Here is a 19,921-nt window from a genome sequence, read left to right as displayed (position 1 = left end):
AAATGTTACATTTTATACAGATAGATCCGACACCAAAAAACATGAAGTAGTACATTCAACAACATCCATGAATCAGTATGAAACGTGATAATCGGCAAGCAAGGTGTTTGCGGCGCCCATCCCACCGTTGATCGTAACATATATACGCCTTAACCATTCAGACTCACCTCACCCGGCGCCTGTACTCCGCCCATTCTTTCCCCTGCCCACGATCCGCACCCATCGCTTCGGCACGCCTCGTGATGCAAGGAATGCTGTGACCGCCTTAATCTGCCTGCCTTGCACGGATACCTTCATCCCCGACGACTTCCCTGGTACAGGTGAAACTGACCGGTCCGTATCAGCCACACACTACATATCGCAAATTTCTACTCACCTGAAGTAGAAGACGCGCATCTCGTCCTCAACTCCTTTGCAAGATCAACCGCCCCCAACAAAAACGGCTCGAAGCCTGTGATGGTCGTTCTCGCCCTACGACCTCGTATGATTTTAGCTTCCACCAGGATTGGTTTGAGCCGCCCCTCCCTGCATCTAGAGGTTAATAACAAAGAACCAACGTGCATAACGAAACTAGACGTACTTGGGCACCGTATCCCTGCCTTCGACCCGTATCTTGTACCAATTCTGCATCTTGTGAGATAGGTACTCGATCACTTTCTCGCGTTTGAAAAACACCATTTTCGCTGGACCGCCAGTCCAGATAGTCGTCCGAAGAAGCTTATCCGCGCCAACGTCGACATATGATGGGTCGTGCACGTCCACTAATTTACGATCGGTGACGTACTTGTCGAGTACGGTCTTGATATCCATGTGGGTGTATAGGGTTGATGTACTGCAGGGATGTCGTCAGTATTTGATCATAAACAAGGAATTGCGCTGATCCCTACTCGAATCCAGCATCAGCAAATAATTTCAGCGATTGTAGATGGGGTTTATGAAGCTTCGTTACTTTACGGTTCCGGACACGTGTCTGTTCCTTTTCTTCCCGCTGCTTTTTCCTGAGAAACTCATCCTTGAGAGATATATATGGTCTGTGTGCGACAACATCTGCGTGTGCTGTGGTCACGGAAAATACCATCAACTCATATTTGATCTCTTTAAGCTTCAAGAGGCCTTGTTTCTCTGCTGATTTGAGAAAATGCGCAAGAGACTTGTGGGAGGAATGCTTGATATCGATGGGTGTAGATATGTCTGGCTGTGACGGTGATGAGGCAGGCTGCGAGGGTAGAATGTAAGTCGAGTAAAGTGTGCTAGCGGTCATGGGGAACACGGAGGTCTGGGTGCTGCTGGACATATTTTTGATTGCCTGAAGAAGGGCAGCATGCAGAATAGTTGAAACGTCTGCCGGGAGTTAGGGATCGAATGCACATTTGCTGTGGTTTAACGCACCTTCTTTCGTGAGTTCTATTGTTGGAGTAGGTTTGTCTAACTGCGTAGAACCCAGCGCAGCAACCGATGGCTCTTTCGATACATCACTACCCGCAAGACCCGGCGGATTACCTTTGTGTCCCATATCAAATAAATGGTCATTCCAGGCATGCAGAACAAACACTGCCTTTCCCTTCGCGCCAACCGCAGACAGGGCTCTACTACCCACCGCCAAGCGCCCAACAGCAAGTGGCGGCCCAATACGCGTCAAATCGCGAATATGTCTCGTAATGCTGACAAGTTGCGCAGCTTGAAGACATTGTGCGTGACGTACGACTTGAAGAAGAGTCTGCTGAGCAAAGAGGACCTATTGTAATTGACAAGTGGCGACGCACCTTCAGGAATCATGAGATCCGCACCAACTAGATCAGGAATTTTTGAAGATGGTGTGGACAGAGACGGGAGGAGATCTGGCTTCTTCCACAGGGTATATACTATCACATCTGAGCTATGTATGTCAGACTGATAGGAGGTACGACTCACCAGTCGGAATTAAGTCCTCGCTATCTCTCTCAAGCGTGAACCACAAAGGGTCTCCGCTAGGGCCCAAATAAGCCACCTAAGTTGTGAGACATCTGATCAATACGAGCAAGGCTGTAATGAGATTTTGCTTACACCTCGCTCATGAATATGTGTGCGGAATTTGACGGACAGCAAGCCCTCCGGGACAAGGTCCTCGCCAACATCTTGATCAAGCGAAAAGGTTTGAATGACGCGTTGTTTGAGCTTGCACCTGTCGGAGCTACAGAGGGGCGCTTGTGAGCCAACGGACCATGGTTAGCCAGAATGTCGGTAAACAGCGGTCATCGAGCACCTGAAGTCTTTAAACATCCGAAGAACATTGTAAAGCTGCTATTGAGTGTAACGCGAATCGAACGGGGATAGAGCAGATCGCGAGAGGTAGAGTCGAGTAACGTCGAATAGAGCGTCAAAGTGAAGATATTGAATGCACGTCGGAAGGGAAACGTTGGATCAAAATTGTCAGTCGATTCGATGAGGCAGGAACCAGCACATGCGCATTCAAACAAGTTCGAGTGTCGTATGTAGTAATGGTTCGCGAGGAGATGAAAGAAAAGATAATGGGAAGAAGGTGTGGTGCGTGCAACGAGGCATACTATTAAATATATAGAGTCAGGGCTAAGTTAGGGCGTGTTGTGATTAGTAGTGAAATTGTGAAATGTGACAGTGGAAAGGTGAAATGTTGGATTCAGAAACCGAAAGAAGGGCCGGACGGGGCCGACAGGCATCAAGTTGGCTGTCTCGAACATGACGGTTGTAGTAGAATCCTTTTGGACACAAACACCACTCGCATCGCGTCAAAACTCGCAGCAGAGCTTGCTGCAGACCCATGCGCTTTGGAGGGTTCGAATTCACGTACCGTTTCCAACCGTCCAACACCATCTCCGCGTCATGACCCCAAACTACGAATCCTGGTCAAAGGAAGAACTTGTCGCTCATCTCAAACAGCTGGAGACGACGAACGAGGATGTGACCAAGCCCCGGCATCTAAAAAAAATTCATCCCACCCAAGCCCAAGATCGTGATCAAGTTCTGTTACCCAGGGTGGGAGTACAATGGGCTGGCACATCAAAACGGTCCGACGCCTCTTCCTACGGTTGAGGATGTGATGTTCAAAGCCTTTGTAAAGGCTAGGCTGGTTGATTAAACAGCAGTTTGATGACTGTGGATGGGAGAAATGTGGAAGGACGAATCGAGGAGTCAGCGCGGCTGGTTAGGTAGTTTCGCTATGGGTTCAAAGAAGCGAGGAATGTTGTCACCCTATTTAGAAGGGAGGGGTCCTCAAGTATATGCCAATACTCCTCAAGATTTCGAATCATTTACCTTTAACACTTCCAGGTATGATTTGAGCGTCTCTTTATGAACCGAATGCTCATAAATATTAGCCTCGAATGATTGCCCACAGCAAGTACGTAGAGATTACTATTGATCTATATGATGGATAACAGTCATTCTAGACTATACGGAATCGGGAGCTAGCTGAAGTAGCTTCCCCGGCGGTCCCATACTTCGGTATAGGCTCACCATGCTACTGCCTCAGCACTGCGGGAAGTGGATTGTAAGTCATTGGTCCCATGCATTTCTCTCCTGCACCGCACACTGCCCCGACAGGTACTCGTTATCATACTCAAAAAATGGAGAAAAGACTCCACGAGCAAGGTCCTTATATTTACCAAATCCGTCAAGCGTTGGGAGTTTTATTTCAACACCAACAGTATGCACAGGACTCGGAGCATCCTGATTGTGCGGTGACGATGAGAAAGTACATGTTCTGAGCAAGTCGTGATAAGCAAATGCAAGTTCCGTGGACTACGTTTACGCGTAGGCACGACAGGTGCTGGTGTATTGCGTGGTTGGTGCTCGGGGTTGGGTAGTTGGTGGAAAACGAAAGAAAGGTATTACAACTCAGCCAACTAGGGTATACGTAACGAACGTAACGACTCACGAGACCCCGCCCCCCAGTCACCGACCTTATCTGTCGATAGTCTATGTACTACATAGGTAGTACTAGTAGTTCCTCATTTTCAAGGGCTTCCTCAGCACTTGATCTCCTCATTGATAATAATACTTCCCTTCGGTGTGTCAAAGCCTGAGAGTCTGCTCCCTGTAAAGTTTGCTCTCATATGACTTGATTTTACACTCATTGTTAGACCATTCGGTGAGATGGAACAGTGGACAATGTGAAAGAATCCAGAGCGGCCCTGCAGTGCTGTCCCCCTCATTGCGAATGTCACTTTTTATGCAGATCAATCCAACACCAAACACAACATCAGCACATTCAACAACGTCCGTTAATCATTGTGACGCGATAGTGGGTAAGCAAGTTTACATTTATCTCACCGTTGATCGTGCCATGTGTAAGCCCTCCATTCAGACTCGCCCAGCACGCCTACTCCGTCTATTTCTTTCCTCCGCCCACTGTCCGCACCCACCGTTGGGGCACGCCTCGCGATGCAAGGAAGGCTGTGACCGCTTTGATCTGCTTGCCTTGCACGAATACTTTCATCCCCGGCGACTTCCCTGGTGCAGATGAAACTTCCCAGTCCGTGTCGGCCACACATTAAGTGCAACATCACGTAATAATTCTACTCACCTGAAGTGGAAGACGCGCATCTCGTCCTCAACTCCTTTGCAAGGTCAACCGCCTCAAACAAAAACGGCTCAAAGCCTGTGATGAGCGTGCAAGCCCTACGACCTCGTACGATTTTAACTTCCACCAGGATTGGTTCGAGCTGCCCCTCCCTGCATCTAGAGGTTAACAACCAACAACCAACGCGCATAATGAGATCAGCCGCACTTAAACACTGGATCCCTGCCTTCGGCACGTATCTTGTACCAATTCTGCATCTTGTGTGATAGGTACTCGATCACTTTATCGCGTTTGAGAAACTCCATTTTCGCTGGACCACCCGTCCAGATGGTCGTCCGCAGAAGCTCATCCGCGCCAACGTTGATATACGATGGGTCGCGCACGTTCACCAATCTACGATCGCGGACGTACTTGTCGAGTACGGCCTTGATATCCGTGTGGGTGAATAGGGTTGATGTACTGCAGGGAGGTAGTTAGCGTTTGATATTAAACCAGGAATGGCGCAAATCCTACTCGAATCCAGCATCAGAAAAGAATTTCAATGATTGCAGGTGAGGTTTATGAAGCTTCGTTATTTCAAGGTTCTGGACCTGTGCCTGTTTCTCTTCTTCACGCTGCTTGTTCCTGAGAAACTCATCCTTGAGCGATATGTATGGTCTGTGTGCGATAACATCTGTGTGTGATGTAGTCACGGAAAATACCATCAGCTCAGATTTGATTTCTTTAAGCTTCAAGAGGCCTTGTTTCTCTGCTGATTTGAGGAAATACGCAAGAGACTTGTGGGAGGAATGCTTGATATCGATGGGTGTAGATATGGTTGGCTGTGACGGTGATGAGGCAGGCCGCGAGGGTAGAATGTAAGTCGAGTAAAGTGTGCTAGCGGACATGGGGAACACGGAGGTCTGGGTGCTGCTGGACATATTTTTGATTGCCTGAAGAAGGGCAGCATGCAGAATAGTTGAAACGTCTGCCGGAAGTTAGGGATCGAATGCACGTTTGCTGGGGTTTAACGCACCTTCTTTCGTGAGTTTTATTGTTGGAGTAGGTTTGTATAACTGCGTAGAACCCAGCGCAGCAACCGATGGTTCTTTCGATGCATCATTCTTTGCGGGATCCGGTGGATTACACTTGTGTCCCATACCAAATAGATGGTCATTCCAGGCATGTAGGATAAACACTGCCTTTCCCTTCGCGCCAGCCGCGGACAAGGCTCCACTACTCACCGCCACGCGCCCAACAGCATGTGGCGGCCCAATACGCGTCGAATCGCGAATATGTCCCGTAATGCTGACAAGTTGTGCAGCTTGAAGAGATTGTGCGTGACGTACGGCTTGAAGAAGAGTCTGCTGAGCGAGGGGGATTTATTGTAATTGACAAGTGGCAACGCACCTCTAGGAATCACGAGATCCGTACCAACTAGATCAGGGATCACTGCGGATGGTGTAGACAAACACGGGAGGAGATCTGGCTTCTTCCACAATGCATATACTATCGCATGTGAACCACGGCTGACAGAATCGTAGGAGGCACGACTCACCAGTCGGAATCAAGTCTTCGCTGTCTCTCCCAAGCGTGAACCACAAAGGATCTCCGTTAGGTCCTAAATAAGCCACCTAAGTTGTGAAAGATTCCACGGGCCTCATGAATATGAGAAAGGCTGTGATGCGATTCGCTTACACCTCGCTCATGAATATGTGTGCGGAATTTCACAGACAGCAAGCCGTCCGGGACAAGGTCCTCGCCGACATCTGGATCGAGAGAAAAGGCTCGAATGACGCGTTGTTTAAGCTTGCGCCTGTCAGAGCTACGGAGGGGCGCTTGTGAGTCAATGAATCATGGTTAGCCAGGATGTCACGTCAGTAAACAGTGGTCATCGAGCACCTGACGCCTTCAAACTTTCGAAAGGCTTGTTGAACATTGTAGAGCTGCTACTGAGTGTAACAAGAACCGAACAAGTGCGAATAGGGATGGAATAGATTGCGAGAGGTAGAGTTGAGTAGAGTCGAATAGAGCGATACTGAGTGCACGTTGGATAAAAAATACCAGTCAATTCGATGAGGGTACGAGAGCATACACGCGCATCTAAATACAAGTCCGAGTGGCTCGAGTGTCATGGTAATAGTTTGAGAAAGAATGAAAGAGTCAAAGGGGAGAGGCATAATAGCAACTTCAAATGAAGTAGTATACTGTAGTAGTCACGGTAGTACATAGTAAAATGTCAAATATGTCAAAAGCGTGGAAACCTGAAGGTAAATCGTTACGGCAAAAGACGTAAGTAGTAGGTGGGCACATTCGTTTTCCTAGACCTTTCTATTCGATACACTAGACGACAACGAAAGGAAGGGGGTTGCAAGCGTCCGGTCTCCGAGTCAAATTGGCTCTGTGAACATGACGGCGTAGACTCGTAGAAACTAAACACGCGTCGACCTGGTGACTGCCAGCAACTACGTTGTGTACCCGCACGGTACACGCAGAGCTGGTCTGCATTTCTTGCACGACCTTTACCGTAGTACGACCTTAACATCAAATTTTTGTATTGAAGGTAGGAGAAAAATGAGGCTACAAATGTCATGTATATCGTGTTTGAAACGTTCCAGATCTATTTATTAGCGTTCGACAAGTGGTTCAGATTCCAGAAGCAGTGTCCGGTTGGTGTCCGGCAGAATATTCATGACAAAGTTCGGGTGTCCTCAACACTAGCCCCTTCTTCCTTCTGAACGATCTAGTTCAAGGACATGTACGTACGCGTAGTTCGATGTCGGGCTGAATACACCAGTTTTCTTGTGCATTCACGCAAACACGTACGCAAGCCGAGTAATATGAGGGTCTTTTATCAATGCCGCAGAATTCATGCGGGATGTGTTCTACTGTTATTCAAGAGTCTGGTCGAAACGGCAGATAAATTTGTACAAAAGTAAGCGTATTGATCTCCGCAATGAACTACAAATCGTGTGATCAACAACTGTACCAACGCGAAAGTAGAAACACGACTCACTCTTGCGACATGATCAGTCTGCTAAGCTCGTCGGGAGAGGGCTAATGACAGTACTTGATGTCGGCGCCGTACATCTATTAGTACAAAGGGTGAGTCATGGGTTTGAATCCAGGAGCAAAGCGAACGACTCATACTCACACCTTTCTTACAAGTGAGACCTTTGCAGCATGCTAGGCCGTCGACCGCCCCGGGCCCGCTGTGTTAAAGAGCGAGAACTAAGGTAGCGTGAGTCTCAGTCAATGGTAGAAAGACTCTATTCGTGTAAACTAACCTAAGGTAGCGTGAGTCTGTAGGACCGCTAGTAAGTATCATGTATAGTATAATATGAATGGTATGCGCACCTCAGTCAATGGTAGAAAGACTGAGGTGCGAGTATAGCGTCTAGCCATCCTTAAATAGAAAAGAGAAAATGGTCAGTAACTAGGGTGGATGACGTCCAGTGACACTGGCAGCTAAGGTACATAGAACTGGAACAGTTAGATATATTTATCTGGAACCGGCTCGGTGCTCTGACGGATCACCTCTCAACACTCCCACTCGTCAGAGCGCCTGGCAGGTCTTGACGACGTAGTCCCATGTTTTCCCGATGCTGGATCCCAGCTGGGCGAGGTAATGCCTTCGTTAGACTATCAGCAATCATCTCCGAGGTGGATTTGTACTGGAGTTCGATCTTGTTCGTGTCGACGAGGTTGCGGATGAGATGGTAGTGGACGCGAATATGTTTGGCTCTTTCGTGGAATCTTGGATTCTTCGAGAGCGCAATACTGGACTGGTTGTCTCCATATAGGAGTGCGGGATCGTAGAGTTCGGGGTCAAGGCGGAAGTCGTGTAGAAGCTGGATTAGATATAATGCTTCGCGTGAAGCGTTCGATAGACCTATATATTCGGCCTCCGTGGTCGAGGTAGCGACCACAGATTGCTTCTGAGACTTCCAACTAATGGGCCCTCCGAACAGTTGATAGACATAAGCGCTGGTGGACTTGCTATCGTCTCGATCTGCAGCATAGTCCGAATCCGAGTGTCCAACGAGTCCCTCGTTCGACGAGCCGAAGATGAGTACTAAATCCGTAGTTCCACGAATGTACCGGAGAAGATGTTTGAGTTGACGATGATGGTCGATACTGGGGTTCTCCATGTATCGGGAGAGGCATGAAACTGGGTAAGCGATGTCGGGGCGAGTGGTTCGCATAGCATAGTTGAGTTCACCGATAGTTCGGCGATATGGGATCGACACAATGGCGTCCGCTTCTTCACTCGTTGGGGGACGTGTAGCCTTCTGCAAGGTTACTCCAGGTGTCATAGGTGTACTGACAGGATTGCACAGTGTCATGCCGGCGTTCTCGAGAATCTTCTCAAGGTAAGCCTTCTGGCTAATGGTGAGGAGCCTCTTCTCACGGTCGCGCATAATGTGCATGCCAAGGAAGTGGCGAGTGGGACCGAGATCCGATAAGTCGAAGCGTTGTTTTAGCTGTGTCTTGAACTTGTCCAGGTAATCGCGAGAGTTCGACGCTGCGAGCATGTCGTCGACATAGACGACTAGCCATATGACTTTGTCTCCCTCGTGGAGGACATACAGACTGTGATCAGCTTCGCTCCTTACGAATCTGAACCCCTCTTTCCGCAGGTACTCATCCAGTGTCTGGTTCCACTCATACCCCGCCTGCTTCAACCCATAAATCGCTTTCTCCAGCTTCCACACCCAGTCCGGATGTTCAGGGTCTTCGAAACCAGCCGGTTGCTTGAGGTAGATGTCCTCCTTGAGGTCAGCGTTGAGGAAGGCGGTACGTACGTCCATCTGGTCCAGTTCAAGGTCGAATTTCGCCGCGAGGGCGAGGAGAATACGAACTGTGTCGTACTTGGTGACGGCCGCGAACGTTTCTGTATAGTCGATCCCCTCAACTTGCGTGTATCCCTGCGCGACGAAGCGTGCCTTGTGACGGGTGATGTTGCCTTCTTCATCAGTCTTTACCGTGAACACCCATCTCGAACCAATCGCTTTGCGTCCTTCTGGGAGTGGCATGAGTTTGTGTGTTTTGAGGTCCTGCATTGACTGTAGCTCGGATTTGCAGGCATCTGACCATTGAGGCCACTCTGGTAATGACCGAGCTTTGTTGATGGTTTCGGGTATGACTATGTTTGAGCATTTGGGAGGTTCGGTAGGTCTGGGAGGTTCGGTAGCTGTGTGCATTGCGGATTCGGTACTGTCGTTGTCGTGCTGACTGGCTGAGGACTCTGGTACATATGTCCAGCGTTCGGCAACAGGAACTCGTCGTGTTGGTATGGCCGTTGCGCTGGTGCCAGAGGGTGCGATATGGCCTGCTTGTACCGGTTGGCGTGAACGAGTGCTGCGACGAGGCGGAATATCCAATGGAGGTGCAGGGGGAGGAGGTACTGGAGGTTGCTGTGGGATAGGCGGTGTTACCTGTTCAGTTGGGTCAGGTGTTACTGGCAGATCGTTCTGGTCAGGTGGGTCGTCATGCTCTCCCACTGACACCTGTGGTACGCAGTCAGCAGGGGTCGATAGAGGTGGCTCACCAGCCTGTGCTCCCACTGATTGAGAGACACCTCCCACCGATGAAGTGACAGCAGGGAGATCCGTCGAGTCACGAAGGAGAGGAGCGAGGGGTGAGGAAGCAGGATCCCCATAGAACACGTGTTCGTCGAAGTGGACATGACGGGAACGCACGACGCGTTTGGTAGAGGGATCCCAGAGAGTGTAGCCTGCATTCCGTACATGGCCAAGTAGGAAGCAGCGACGAGAGACGAAGTCGTACTTGCGGCGGGTGTCCTCTGGTATGTGCGCATAGGCAAGGCAACCGAATGGGCGAAGGTAGCCGACGTCCGGCTTGCGACCATAGAACACCTCAAATGGTGTGCGACCAGCGAGAGATGAGGAAGGGAGCATGTTCTTGATGTGGGCTGAGTTCAGAATTGCCCAGCCCCAGAACGAACGCGGGAAGCCACTCAGGTGGTGTGAACTGAGTGCACGAGTGACAATGGTTTGGTGCCCGCGTTCCGCGACACCATTTTGCTGGGGAGTCCAGGGCATGGTGGTTTCGTGCTCAATACCATGTTCCCCAAGATAGGTCAGAAATTCCCTCGACATGTACTCGCCTCCGTTGTCACTGCGAAGCCGCCTGACACGCCCCCCAGATTGCGTCTCTATCCAGGGCATAAAGTGCCGGAAACGATCAAAGACTTCGGATTTGGCACGCATTAGATAGACCACTGAGTACCTCGTGTAGTCATCAGTGAATACCACAAAATAGTGGTCACCGGTAGAGGAAGTGATGTTGACTGGTCCCCAGACGTCGGAGTGAACGAGGTCAGCTGTCGCTTTAGCGCGGCGTGCAACGGCAGGAAAGGGAAGTCGTTTATGTTTTCCCATAACACAGGACACACAGTGTATCGTGTCGGCGCCGTCGACGTGATGATGCAGCGTGGTCTTGTCGATGTTCATTCCACTGACATGTCCCATGGCCTTCATAATGGTCGAAAAACCAGCATGCCCAAGACGACGATGCCACGTATTGAGAGATGGAGGCGTAGCCTTTGTGAGCATCGCGCGTGCAGGGGTGGAATAAGCCATGTGGTATGTCGCATCTAGCAGATATAATCCGCCTTTCTGGTGCACGTGGGCGATGTACAGCCCATTGCCATCGTTAGAGCGCAGTGTTCCCCCTTTGGAGGTTGTCGTGAAGGATATACGAGCAGAGGCGAGGGTGGAGACCGAAATGAGTGTGCAACGTAGATCGGGGACATGTAGGAACTCGAGCTCGTGTTCCGTCAACGAATCACCAAACCGGAGAACAAGCTTCACTTTACCCCATCCTGGAGCTAACACCACATGCTCATCAGCTAACGTCACACGGATAGGTTCATGCAGTTTCACATAGTGAGAAAAGCGTGATATTTCGGGCTCCATATGAGCCGTTGAGGCAGAGTCTACATGGAAGGATCCAGCCGGTAAAGTAAGGGCTGATGAGATATTGGCTGAGTGATCCTTTAGCGTAAGGACGAATGGAAGTGGTGTGATAGACTCGTCAGTTGGGTCTGGCAGGGAGGACACCGTGTCAGCGGTGGTAGCGGCAGGGGAGGAAGGACTAGGTGCTGACTTTGGAGTCTTGTCGTCCTTGGAGAGCCGTGCACGGCACTGTACCCAGACATGACTGGCCTTTTGACAGTGGCCGCATTTAGGTCGCCATCCTACTATCCAGCCATCCCCTTTCGTCTCATCAAATCCTTTCGGTGGGACACGATCGCTGGTCTTGGGGTTGGAGGAGTTTCCTCCTCGGTGTCCAGAGAGCATGGCCATGTGGTCACTGCCACTGGTCCCAGCGCGGTGCAATTCCTGAGTCTTCAGGCGATTCACAACATCGCTGAAATCTAGCGAAGTGTCACTGTTGACGAGGGTTTGACGAAGGGGGTCGTAATAGTCAGGTAGGGTGCGCAATAGAACATGCACGAAGATTGCGTCTGGGATCTTGTACTCGTCCTTTGCCGCAGTTGTAACGACACTGGTGGTGGAGGGTGCGACTGTGGTGACAGAGAGAGCTGCAAGGTCTGATTTCAGCACGGTAAGGGTTTGCATGGTTTGGGCGATGGAGGCACTGTCATGCGCCTTGGGAATGGTGAATAGGCGGTCCAGGTATTGATTGAATCGAATAGCTTTTTGGGGAAGGTACTTCTTCTCTAGAGCAATCCACGCCACGTGTGGATCATCTATATCGCGGAGGTGGATGAAGTCCTGCGCATCAATTGCCGTGGACAGAGCGCTGAGAGCGAGGAGTCGGCGTTGCTTGTAGACTCGTACTCGCTCGTCGTGTTTCTCTGCGCGAATAATGTTTTGATCCACGTCCGTGAGTGTGGCTGGAGGTGATGGTTCCATCTCGTCGCCGTTGATATATGGCCATAGTCCAATGCCGCCGGACCACATCTTAAAGCCAGTGGCCCATTGAGAGTAGTTGGATCCGTCGAGGGTGAGCTTCTCATGCGGATATCGTTCAGTTTTGGGAAGGGAGTCAGGAGACGACATGGTAGTGTCAGAGCCGAGTGGTTATCGGCGAGAGAATGAGAGATTTCGAGGAGAAGATGTCGCTACCCTTTAGTCAGGGCTCATAACCTGTTAAAGAGCGAGAACTAAGGTAGCGTGAGTCTCAGTCAATGGTAGAAAGACTCTATTCGTGTAAACTAACCTAAGGTAGCGTGAGTCTGTAGGACCGCTAGTAAGTATCATGTATAGTATAATATGAATGGTATGCGCACCTCAGTCAATGGTAGAAAGACTGAGGTGCGAGTATAGCGTCTAGCCATCCTTAAATAGAAAAGAGAAAATGGTCAGTAACTAGGGTGGATGACGTCCAGTGACACTGGCAGCTAAGGTACATAGAACTGGAACAGTTAGATATATTTATCTGGAACCGGCTCGGTGCTCTGACGGATCACCTCTCAACACGCTGCAAACCCCTTGGTCATCTATGCATGACTGTGCACTAACAGATGTATGTACTGTCAAGGCAGCAACAACAGCGAGGAGGGATGAGAAACGCATGATTTTTGCTCGGTAATATGGGATGCGTCAAGAGGGATCTCGGATAATAGCTCTGATACTGGCAGTAGGAAGACGGCTTGCTTTTATGCCCTAGAAAATAGTTGAAGTCCTCGGCAGTTCTACATATCAGAATGGACATCAGGGAGAGAGTATAGGCAGAACCACATGGTCAGCGGATAAACTATCCAGAACATGTGGACTGCAAACGTATGGACTTGAACACTACCTTGCAGTAAATAGCAATGAAGATGCACCTTGCAACGATTGTGGGCAATGTCGAGAATACCGTCCACATGTTACTCACAGTTAAATGTGCATATGTGCATGGAAAGCAAAGATGGAATATGAAATCTGAGAGCGTACGCCATCGCATAATAGAAGGAATGACCGTCTTCCTTCTATATGGTCTGACCAGGGGAGACCAACGCCATTGGGTGATCAGTAACGAGTGCCTTTCTTCCACTAATAATGACCAAGCAGAATAAATTGTCGCCGCGATGATGAAGTTCAGATCGAACAGTAAACCGGGCTTACGATGATCCGCCGAGCAAGTTCCTGGGCAGTAACACGCGGCATGCATGTTGCGTAAATGACATGAAATGAGCGAGATAAACAGGAGGTTCAACCGACCCCGCTGAAAGCGGGGTTTCAAACCAACCACACACTAACCAAGATCTAAACACCTAACCTATAGTGGTACTCAAAACAAATTTTGAAATTCTTGAAAGCTCGCTAAACTGCGTTCAACTCCCTTCAACTCCCCGCTAAAAGTTTGAATGAACGCGCGCAAGTCCGAGAGAAATATGCTCGGCACACATCGGCATGTAGTCGGACTTTAAAACAACACTTGTGATTTTCAAAGCGTGCTATGTACATAGGGGAAAGTGGTAGAGTAGCGGTCCAACATACTTGTATTTCAAATGAAAGCATTAATAAAAATTGTAAAAAAACAAGGCCTCCAGGTGGGAATGAAATCAGCTGTAGGTAGGGAGCGTGGGAGGGACCAAAATAAGTGCCGAGGGGAAGAGGGGGGGATGCTGAGCAGCTGGGGGGGGGGAGGAAAAGTGTCGGGAGGAAGATCTGCATGCCTCCACGGAGACACAAGATCAAGCGCCGAGAGTACGGCCATCTTCGATGCTTTCCAGTGGAGATGGGGCGCTGGTCAGGTGGGGTGCGCGTGGGATCTGAACTAGAATAGATTTTCTGTAAGATAAGGGTGAATGTTAGTGCAACTTGCAAGAGGTGCAAGGAATACTTACCTTGGGTGGATGACACCTGGGAATTTGATGGTGTCCTGCTCGACGCTGTGGATGAGCATCGAGGTTCGAGGGTGAGGTCAGCGATGACACCGGCGTGTTCAGTGCGAAACGAAACTTCGGAACTTTCCGAAAATTTAAACTCCGCCAAAAAACTGCGTCACATATGCACCAAATAGATAGGAGTTTTGATCCCACACCCACTGTAGCTCCCACCACAACTATGCCTCGTCAATCCACACGTAAAGAGCTCCTGAATATCGTGGATCAGGCTGCACTTTCTTTGGCCAGGTTGCAATATCAGGGTATCCTAGATGACTGGTCGGACTTTGAGAGTGATTCCGGCTCCGAGGACTCACTTTCTACTACTGATTCAGACGATGTTACAATCAGTCTGTCTTTTAGCCCTCCTTCCCCCCTATCCCCCCTTTCCCCTATGACAGGGATTTTGGATTCTTCCAGTTTTAGTTCTGTATCTTCTGATGATGTCACTTTGCCTTACGACAGGCTTCGAGACACCATTGATGCTCTTCGTGATGAGGTTAAGAGGGCCCGCATACTCCAGAAGCCTGACGAGCCTCCTCCACGAGCACCTCAGCTTCACATGCTGGTCCATCATGAAGAACACCGCCCTCACTTGTTTCGGCAGAAACTTCGTGTCAACCCCGAGATCTTTGACGACATCCTTGATTATATCTCTGATCACCCTATCTTCCAAAACCAGTCCAACAATCCTCAGCTCCCTGTCTCCATCCAGCTCAGCCATCTTTCTGAATCGGGCAGGCCACTATGGCAATGCCATTACTCTTGAGGATGTTGCTCAATGGGCAGGCGTGAGTGTCGGGTCCGTGGTTAATTGCACTAATCGTGTGATGATTGCGGTACTTGAATGCCCATGATCAGTTTATCTGCTTCCCAGCAGGTAATTCTGAGGATGCTGACCTGGCTTCGCAAATTTGCCGAGTCACATACCTGTCCAGAGTGGAAAGGTGGCTTTCTAGCCATCGATGGCTCGACTATGAATCTGTTCACAAAACCTGGTTATTATGGTGAGACATTCTATGATAGGAAGTCCAAGTATTCCCTTGGCTGTCAGGTAACATTTTTTTTCATCCTCATGTGCAAAAATTAATTTAATTCTAGGCAGTCATCTTGCCCCACAATCTCCTGATTGTTGATTATTCTCTCGGTCACCCTGGGAGTGTCCATGATGCATTTGCTTTTCGATCCACTCGCCTCTATGAAGAGCATGCCGATCTTCTGCCAGATGGTCATTGGGTTTGGGCGGACAGTGCTTATCCATTGGAACCATGGTGTATTGCCCCTTTCAGGAAGCCTCGCAATGGACCGCTGACGAAGAACCAGAAGACATTCAATTATCACCTCTCTAAGGTATTTTTTTTTTTAGTGGTTTTCCATTGATCTACATTTATTTAGATTCGTGTTCGTGTTGAACACACATTTGCTGTTTTGAAGGGACAGTTCCAGTCCCTTCGAGAGCTACGGTTCAGGATTCAGGCTGAGAAAGACCTTGAGTTTGCTGTGCAGTGGATCAAGTGTTGCATCATCCTGCACAACATGATCATTCGCTTTGAAATCGAGCATCGCAAGAAGGATGGAACATACGAGAGTTCTCTCAAGTGGGCTTGTACGGAGGGGGAAGATTTTGTTGATCAAGAGTTTGAGGGTCCAGATGGTGAAGAAGTAGTTGGTGACAGGACATATGATGGCACTCTAGGTCAAGCTGCCCGTGCAAAGTTGATGGATGAGCTTTTTAACAGTCCTCACTCAGATGCACAACACAGGGAAGGATGATCACTGACACAATACTTTCTTGAACATGTACTACTACTAAAACACTTGTACAACAAATGTATATAGCTATGTAACATCAATCAAAGAAGTACTGACAAAACAACAAACATATGTCCAATGAAAACAACATGGTGACAACAATAAACTGAAACATGATGACAGCAGCAATGGACGGGGATGACGAGACGATGCGACGACGACGAGAACAAAATAAGCAACACAACAACTCACTCAACTCCTCCATCTGATCTCGGGCCCTTGTTCACCTGCATCATTTGATGGAACTGAATTTTGAGTCGAAGATTCTCCGCTTCCTTGTCGAGCACCAATGAATGTGCTTCGTGGACTCGAATGTCCTGCCTCACGTAGACAAATCTCGGCATCTTTAGACTCCTGCAGACGCTGATGGCTGACAGTGGCCTGGGAGGTCTCATGCTCGTGGGTAGCACGAAGCCATTCATACTTCTTGATGTCGCGATTGTGCTCACTCTTCACCTCGAGCTTCGCGAGGAAGCGATGGTGTTTGTGATCGTGGCGCGACATCGCATCAGAGTGCATAGACGCGAGCTCATCCTTAACCTCGTCTACCTGCTGCATCACATCCGGCTTCGCCTTCTTCTTCTTCGAGCCGCCGCTGTTTGGAAGCGAAGTCTGGGGGGTCGAGGACATAAGGTAGTCCGACAAGGAGGTAGTGTTGCGTGTTGTGGATGAATGCACTGACGTGCTGACCGAGACCTCCGATGGTAGGTTGCGTCACCTCCCACGGCTTGGTGGCTTCTGCATGCGAAACGCCGAGCGGCTGTTGTAGGCAGACGCTGGGGATTTTTCTGGCACATTGAATGGTTCGGGAGCATCGGGAGGGGGAGACGGCGATGAAGGGAGCTGGCGTTTCTTCCCTGCGACTTTGGAAGAGCTATCGGCCCTCTCATCACCTTCGAGGTGATGTAAGGCGTCTCCGAGGGGGGCATCAAATGGGTCACCTGGTGTTGAGAGAGTCCACATCAGCAATGTCGATGTCAGCGTCTGACGTCAGAAGGCCAGGAAGATGGATTTGAGGGGACATATTGTAGGGGGGGGTGGGCGGGTAAGGGGGGAGCGGGAGCAGGTGCGGGTTGTTGCAGCGCCGGATTGATCAAGGGATCACCATGTGAACCCCCAGCATATGGTGTTGCTAGCGGATACCTCAGATAGTATTGTTGGCCGTAATGTGGGGGCAGAGTGCTGGAAGGATAGGTGTTGTGCTCGGGATATGCATGAGGAGGTGGCTGAGTGTTGGCGCCAGGATATACATGCTGTGCATCTGGGGGCGCGTCAAACTGCATGGGGGGACCGCCCCCACCACGTGATTGAATCAGGGAATATAAGGCGCCAGCGTGATCGACGCCGGGTTTTGACGAGTAGGTTTTCGTGGCCATGGACAGATTAGCATGCCAAATGGCATCTAATTCCGTGTACCATGGGAGCTCTGCCAGCGCCGCATCTACAACAACTGATCAGCCGAGGACCGGAAACTCAGGACCAAAGACTCACCCAATAAGTTTCTCATTTGCATGCCCTCAGCTGGTATCACACCAGCGCCTGTGCTGTCAAAAGATGCCCTTGATTTTCTTGTATTTACCCCTGAGACTGGATGAATTTTAATATTTTTTATCAACGGAACAAAAAAAATGAAAGCACTCACATTCCAATGCAGTTGCAGACTGCATCACGGAATTTTTTTGCATTGACGGAGTATGCGTAACCGTACTTGGGGTGATTTGTGAAGATTAGTTTGGCCAGGGTACCGTAAATCTGTCCTTTGTCCGAGCCTGAGGGACCATCATCAGCAGTAGACATCGCTTTCTTCCCATCAGAGTAGAATAGAATCCTGCAGTCAGCGGGGTGCGTAGTAAGATAAGTAACAAGTAGATCAGTGAGAGCGTGGTCGCTCTGCCACTGAATAGTTAGGCGGGGTGCAGATTGCTCTGGAGGCGCTTTGAGCGATCCTCGAGAGTTTGAAGTTTCATCACCCATCGCCGTCGAGCAGCGCACTAGAGGGTTGGTTTTGAGGCATGCAGAATGACGGACACGTTGACGAGAAGGAGGCATAGTTATTAAAACTCCGCCGAGCGATGCCGGCCTGACTTTCAATCGCTGTGCATCGGCCGAAGTTTTTGAAGCCGTTTAGCCTGCGAGTTGAAAGCGTTTAGCCGGTGTTTAAGCGAAGTTTCAAGAGTTTCAAAAGTTGTTTTGAGTACCACTTATGTAAAAAGAAATGAGGCAGAATATATCCCAAGTCCTGACTCTAAGCCAACCTAACTTCCTAACGAGCTCTAAGCCTCTAACACCCTAACTCTAGCTAGATATGTTTTCAAACCCCGCCTTCGGCGGGTTGAGTCCAAATTCCAGATCAACAAGAGTTAGTCGGGGAATCAAGTTGGACAGTCCGCGACGCTGCCGCAGATCGGACATGTTTCGGAGGTTGCTAGCCGTCAATCTCGCCAGTGACAGCCAGCAATTACGTTATTCTTACCGTCCGGCTCACCACCACTACCAGCGTGTCAACACGTCACCCACGGCACGCCCGTCACTACCATTTGCCTCACCAACACCAACGAGTCAGCGACCAAGTTGCACCCACCCCAGTGACAACATTTCTAGAGCGTGTTAAAACGTCGTGCAGACATGGTCGATAGGAATGCAAACGCCATGCAGATACAAGTATTTTGCAAGCAATTTTCAGGCACTTCTTTCGCACTGACATCTCAATTGCACAACTCCTCCTGCGTTTCGGCAATGCTTTACTGCAACTGCATCTTACTTCGCGCAGTACGCGCAGGGTGCACTCATAAAGCCTTAAATTCACATATACTTCATGTTCGTTGTGCCTCTTGTTCCCTTACCACCATGTCCCGTTACTATCACCATACCTCAGTGACCCTGCGGCGGCGGGCTGCTCAATTCCTTCGAGGTAAGTCTTTGAACTTCTGTCCTTCCTGGTGTAATTTTCATTTGTCAGTATACACGGCTGATACACTCGTGCATTTATGGGGTGCACATGCGTGATTTCGACTACTTTGAACACTAATAATGGATCGCGTCAGTCAAGACAGACTCATGGGCTCTATATTCGAGTAGCATGTCTACTTGGATGCGCTAGTACAAACGAGACGTAAGTCTCTTCTCTCTTTGTATGACGCTGTGCTTATATTTTTGGTAGTTCTACGAGTCGGAGACTCGGAAGCTACAAAATCGATGAGGTTCTGAATTTGTCATGCTTGCAGTACTGTGGCCGGTACTGATTCGAATATTCACTCGGTATCTGATGAACATCTGAGTCTGAAATACGCTTCAGCATGTTGTTGATGGTATGATGTATTGAGCCCACGTGGCGGCAGGCGTATCACTCAACTGCCTTCCCACTATTTTTCAACACACTTTCCTGACATTTGACCGCATTCCCGCTGTTATTCGTGTTGTTTCTACGGATCATGAAATGTGTTGTACCACATAGCTACATGTAACACGCAGTGTACCATTCTTGCACTATAAACCACTCGTAAGAAATGGAGTCCAGTGCGACATCGTGCCGCAAAAGTTCGAACAAGACACGTACAATGGTACACGATACTGCCTATAAGTAGTTGTATCCTAGATTTCGTGTTGACACCATATCGCTTTTGAGCATCCATGTGAGGATGACCTGTGACTGCCTCTAGCTCTTCGTCCAATTAACTTGAGTCGCACCAGCCTCTGGGCCTACCATCACGAAACAAAACAGCGCGGAG

At 49.4% G+C, this 19,921-nt stretch overlaps 5 protein-coding genes across 5 annotated transcripts; 1 reads left to right on the top strand and 4 right to left on the bottom strand.

The window, feature by feature from the left end:
- Positions 1-168: 168 nt before the first annotated feature.
- Positions 169-2,203, bottom strand: EDB91DRAFT_1085903 (uncharacterized protein; the record flags this gene model as incomplete). The annotated part of the gene is made up of 10 exons (XM_041315965.1): positions 169-326; positions 377-531; positions 581-832; positions 888-1,341; positions 1,390-1,677; positions 1,703-1,735; positions 1,764-1,862; positions 1,912-1,987; positions 2,044-2,154; positions 2,201-2,203. 10 exons carry the CDS (start codon positions 2,201-2,203, stop codon positions 169-171), a joined length of 1,629 nt encoding a protein of 542 aa, XP_041172439.1.
- Positions 2,204-2,993: 790 nt separating this feature from the next.
- On the top strand, positions 2,994-4,025 carry EDB91DRAFT_1160362 (uncharacterized protein). The gene is made up of 4 exons (XM_041319786.1): positions 2,994-3,285; positions 3,333-3,355; positions 3,405-3,505; positions 3,559-4,025. The coding sequence occupies exons 1-4, from the start codon at positions 3,237-3,239 to the stop codon at positions 3,686-3,688; spliced, it is 303 nt and encodes a 100-aa protein (XP_041172438.1). The 5' UTR covers positions 2,994-3,236; the 3' UTR covers positions 3,689-4,025.
- A 193-nt stretch (positions 4,026-4,218) lies between these two features.
- EDB91DRAFT_840487 (uncharacterized protein) lies at positions 4,219-6,799 on the bottom strand. Its single transcript, XM_041328581.1, has 9 exons — positions 6,419-6,799; positions 6,215-6,354; positions 6,075-6,150; positions 5,927-6,025; positions 5,553-5,867; positions 5,051-5,504; positions 4,745-4,996; positions 4,541-4,689; positions 4,219-4,482 (listed from the first exon to the last, which is right to left on the bottom strand). The coding sequence occupies exons 1-9, from the start codon at positions 6,453-6,455 to the stop codon at positions 4,346-4,348; spliced, it is 1,659 nt and encodes a 552-aa protein (XP_041172437.1). The 5' UTR covers positions 6,456-6,799; the 3' UTR covers positions 4,219-4,345.
- A 6,446-nt stretch (positions 6,800-13,245) lies between these two features.
- EDB91DRAFT_1160345 (uncharacterized protein) lies at positions 13,246-13,483 on the bottom strand. The gene has a single exon (XM_041319785.1). The coding sequence runs from the start codon at positions 13,454-13,456 to the stop codon at positions 13,265-13,267; it is 192 nt and encodes a 63-aa protein (XP_041172436.1). The 5' UTR covers positions 13,457-13,483; the 3' UTR covers positions 13,246-13,264.
- Positions 13,484-16,385: 2,902 nt separating this feature from the next.
- EDB91DRAFT_1349938 (uncharacterized protein) lies at positions 16,386-18,339 on the bottom strand (the record flags this gene model as incomplete). The annotated part of the gene is made up of 6 exons (XM_041326043.1): positions 17,836-18,339; positions 17,773-17,780; positions 17,685-17,732; positions 17,299-17,634; positions 16,919-17,134; positions 16,386-16,870 (listed from the first exon to the last, which is right to left on the bottom strand). Exons 1-6 carry the CDS (start codon positions 18,240-18,242, stop codon positions 16,386-16,388), a joined length of 1,500 nt encoding a protein of 499 aa, XP_041172435.1. The 5' UTR covers positions 18,243-18,339.
- Between the last annotated feature and the right edge of the window lie 1,582 nt (positions 18,340-19,921).

This window comes from Suillus paluster, assembly GCF_016628075.1.
Source record: "Suillus paluster strain FC165 chromosome Unknown EDB91scaffold_81, whole genome shotgun sequence".
Classification (NCBI taxonomy): domain Eukaryota; kingdom Fungi; phylum Basidiomycota; class Agaricomycetes; order Boletales; family Suillaceae; genus Suillus; species Suillus paluster.
The sequence above is the reverse complement of the archived record's forward strand: the minus strand, read 5'-3'. Positions and strand labels throughout refer to the sequence as shown.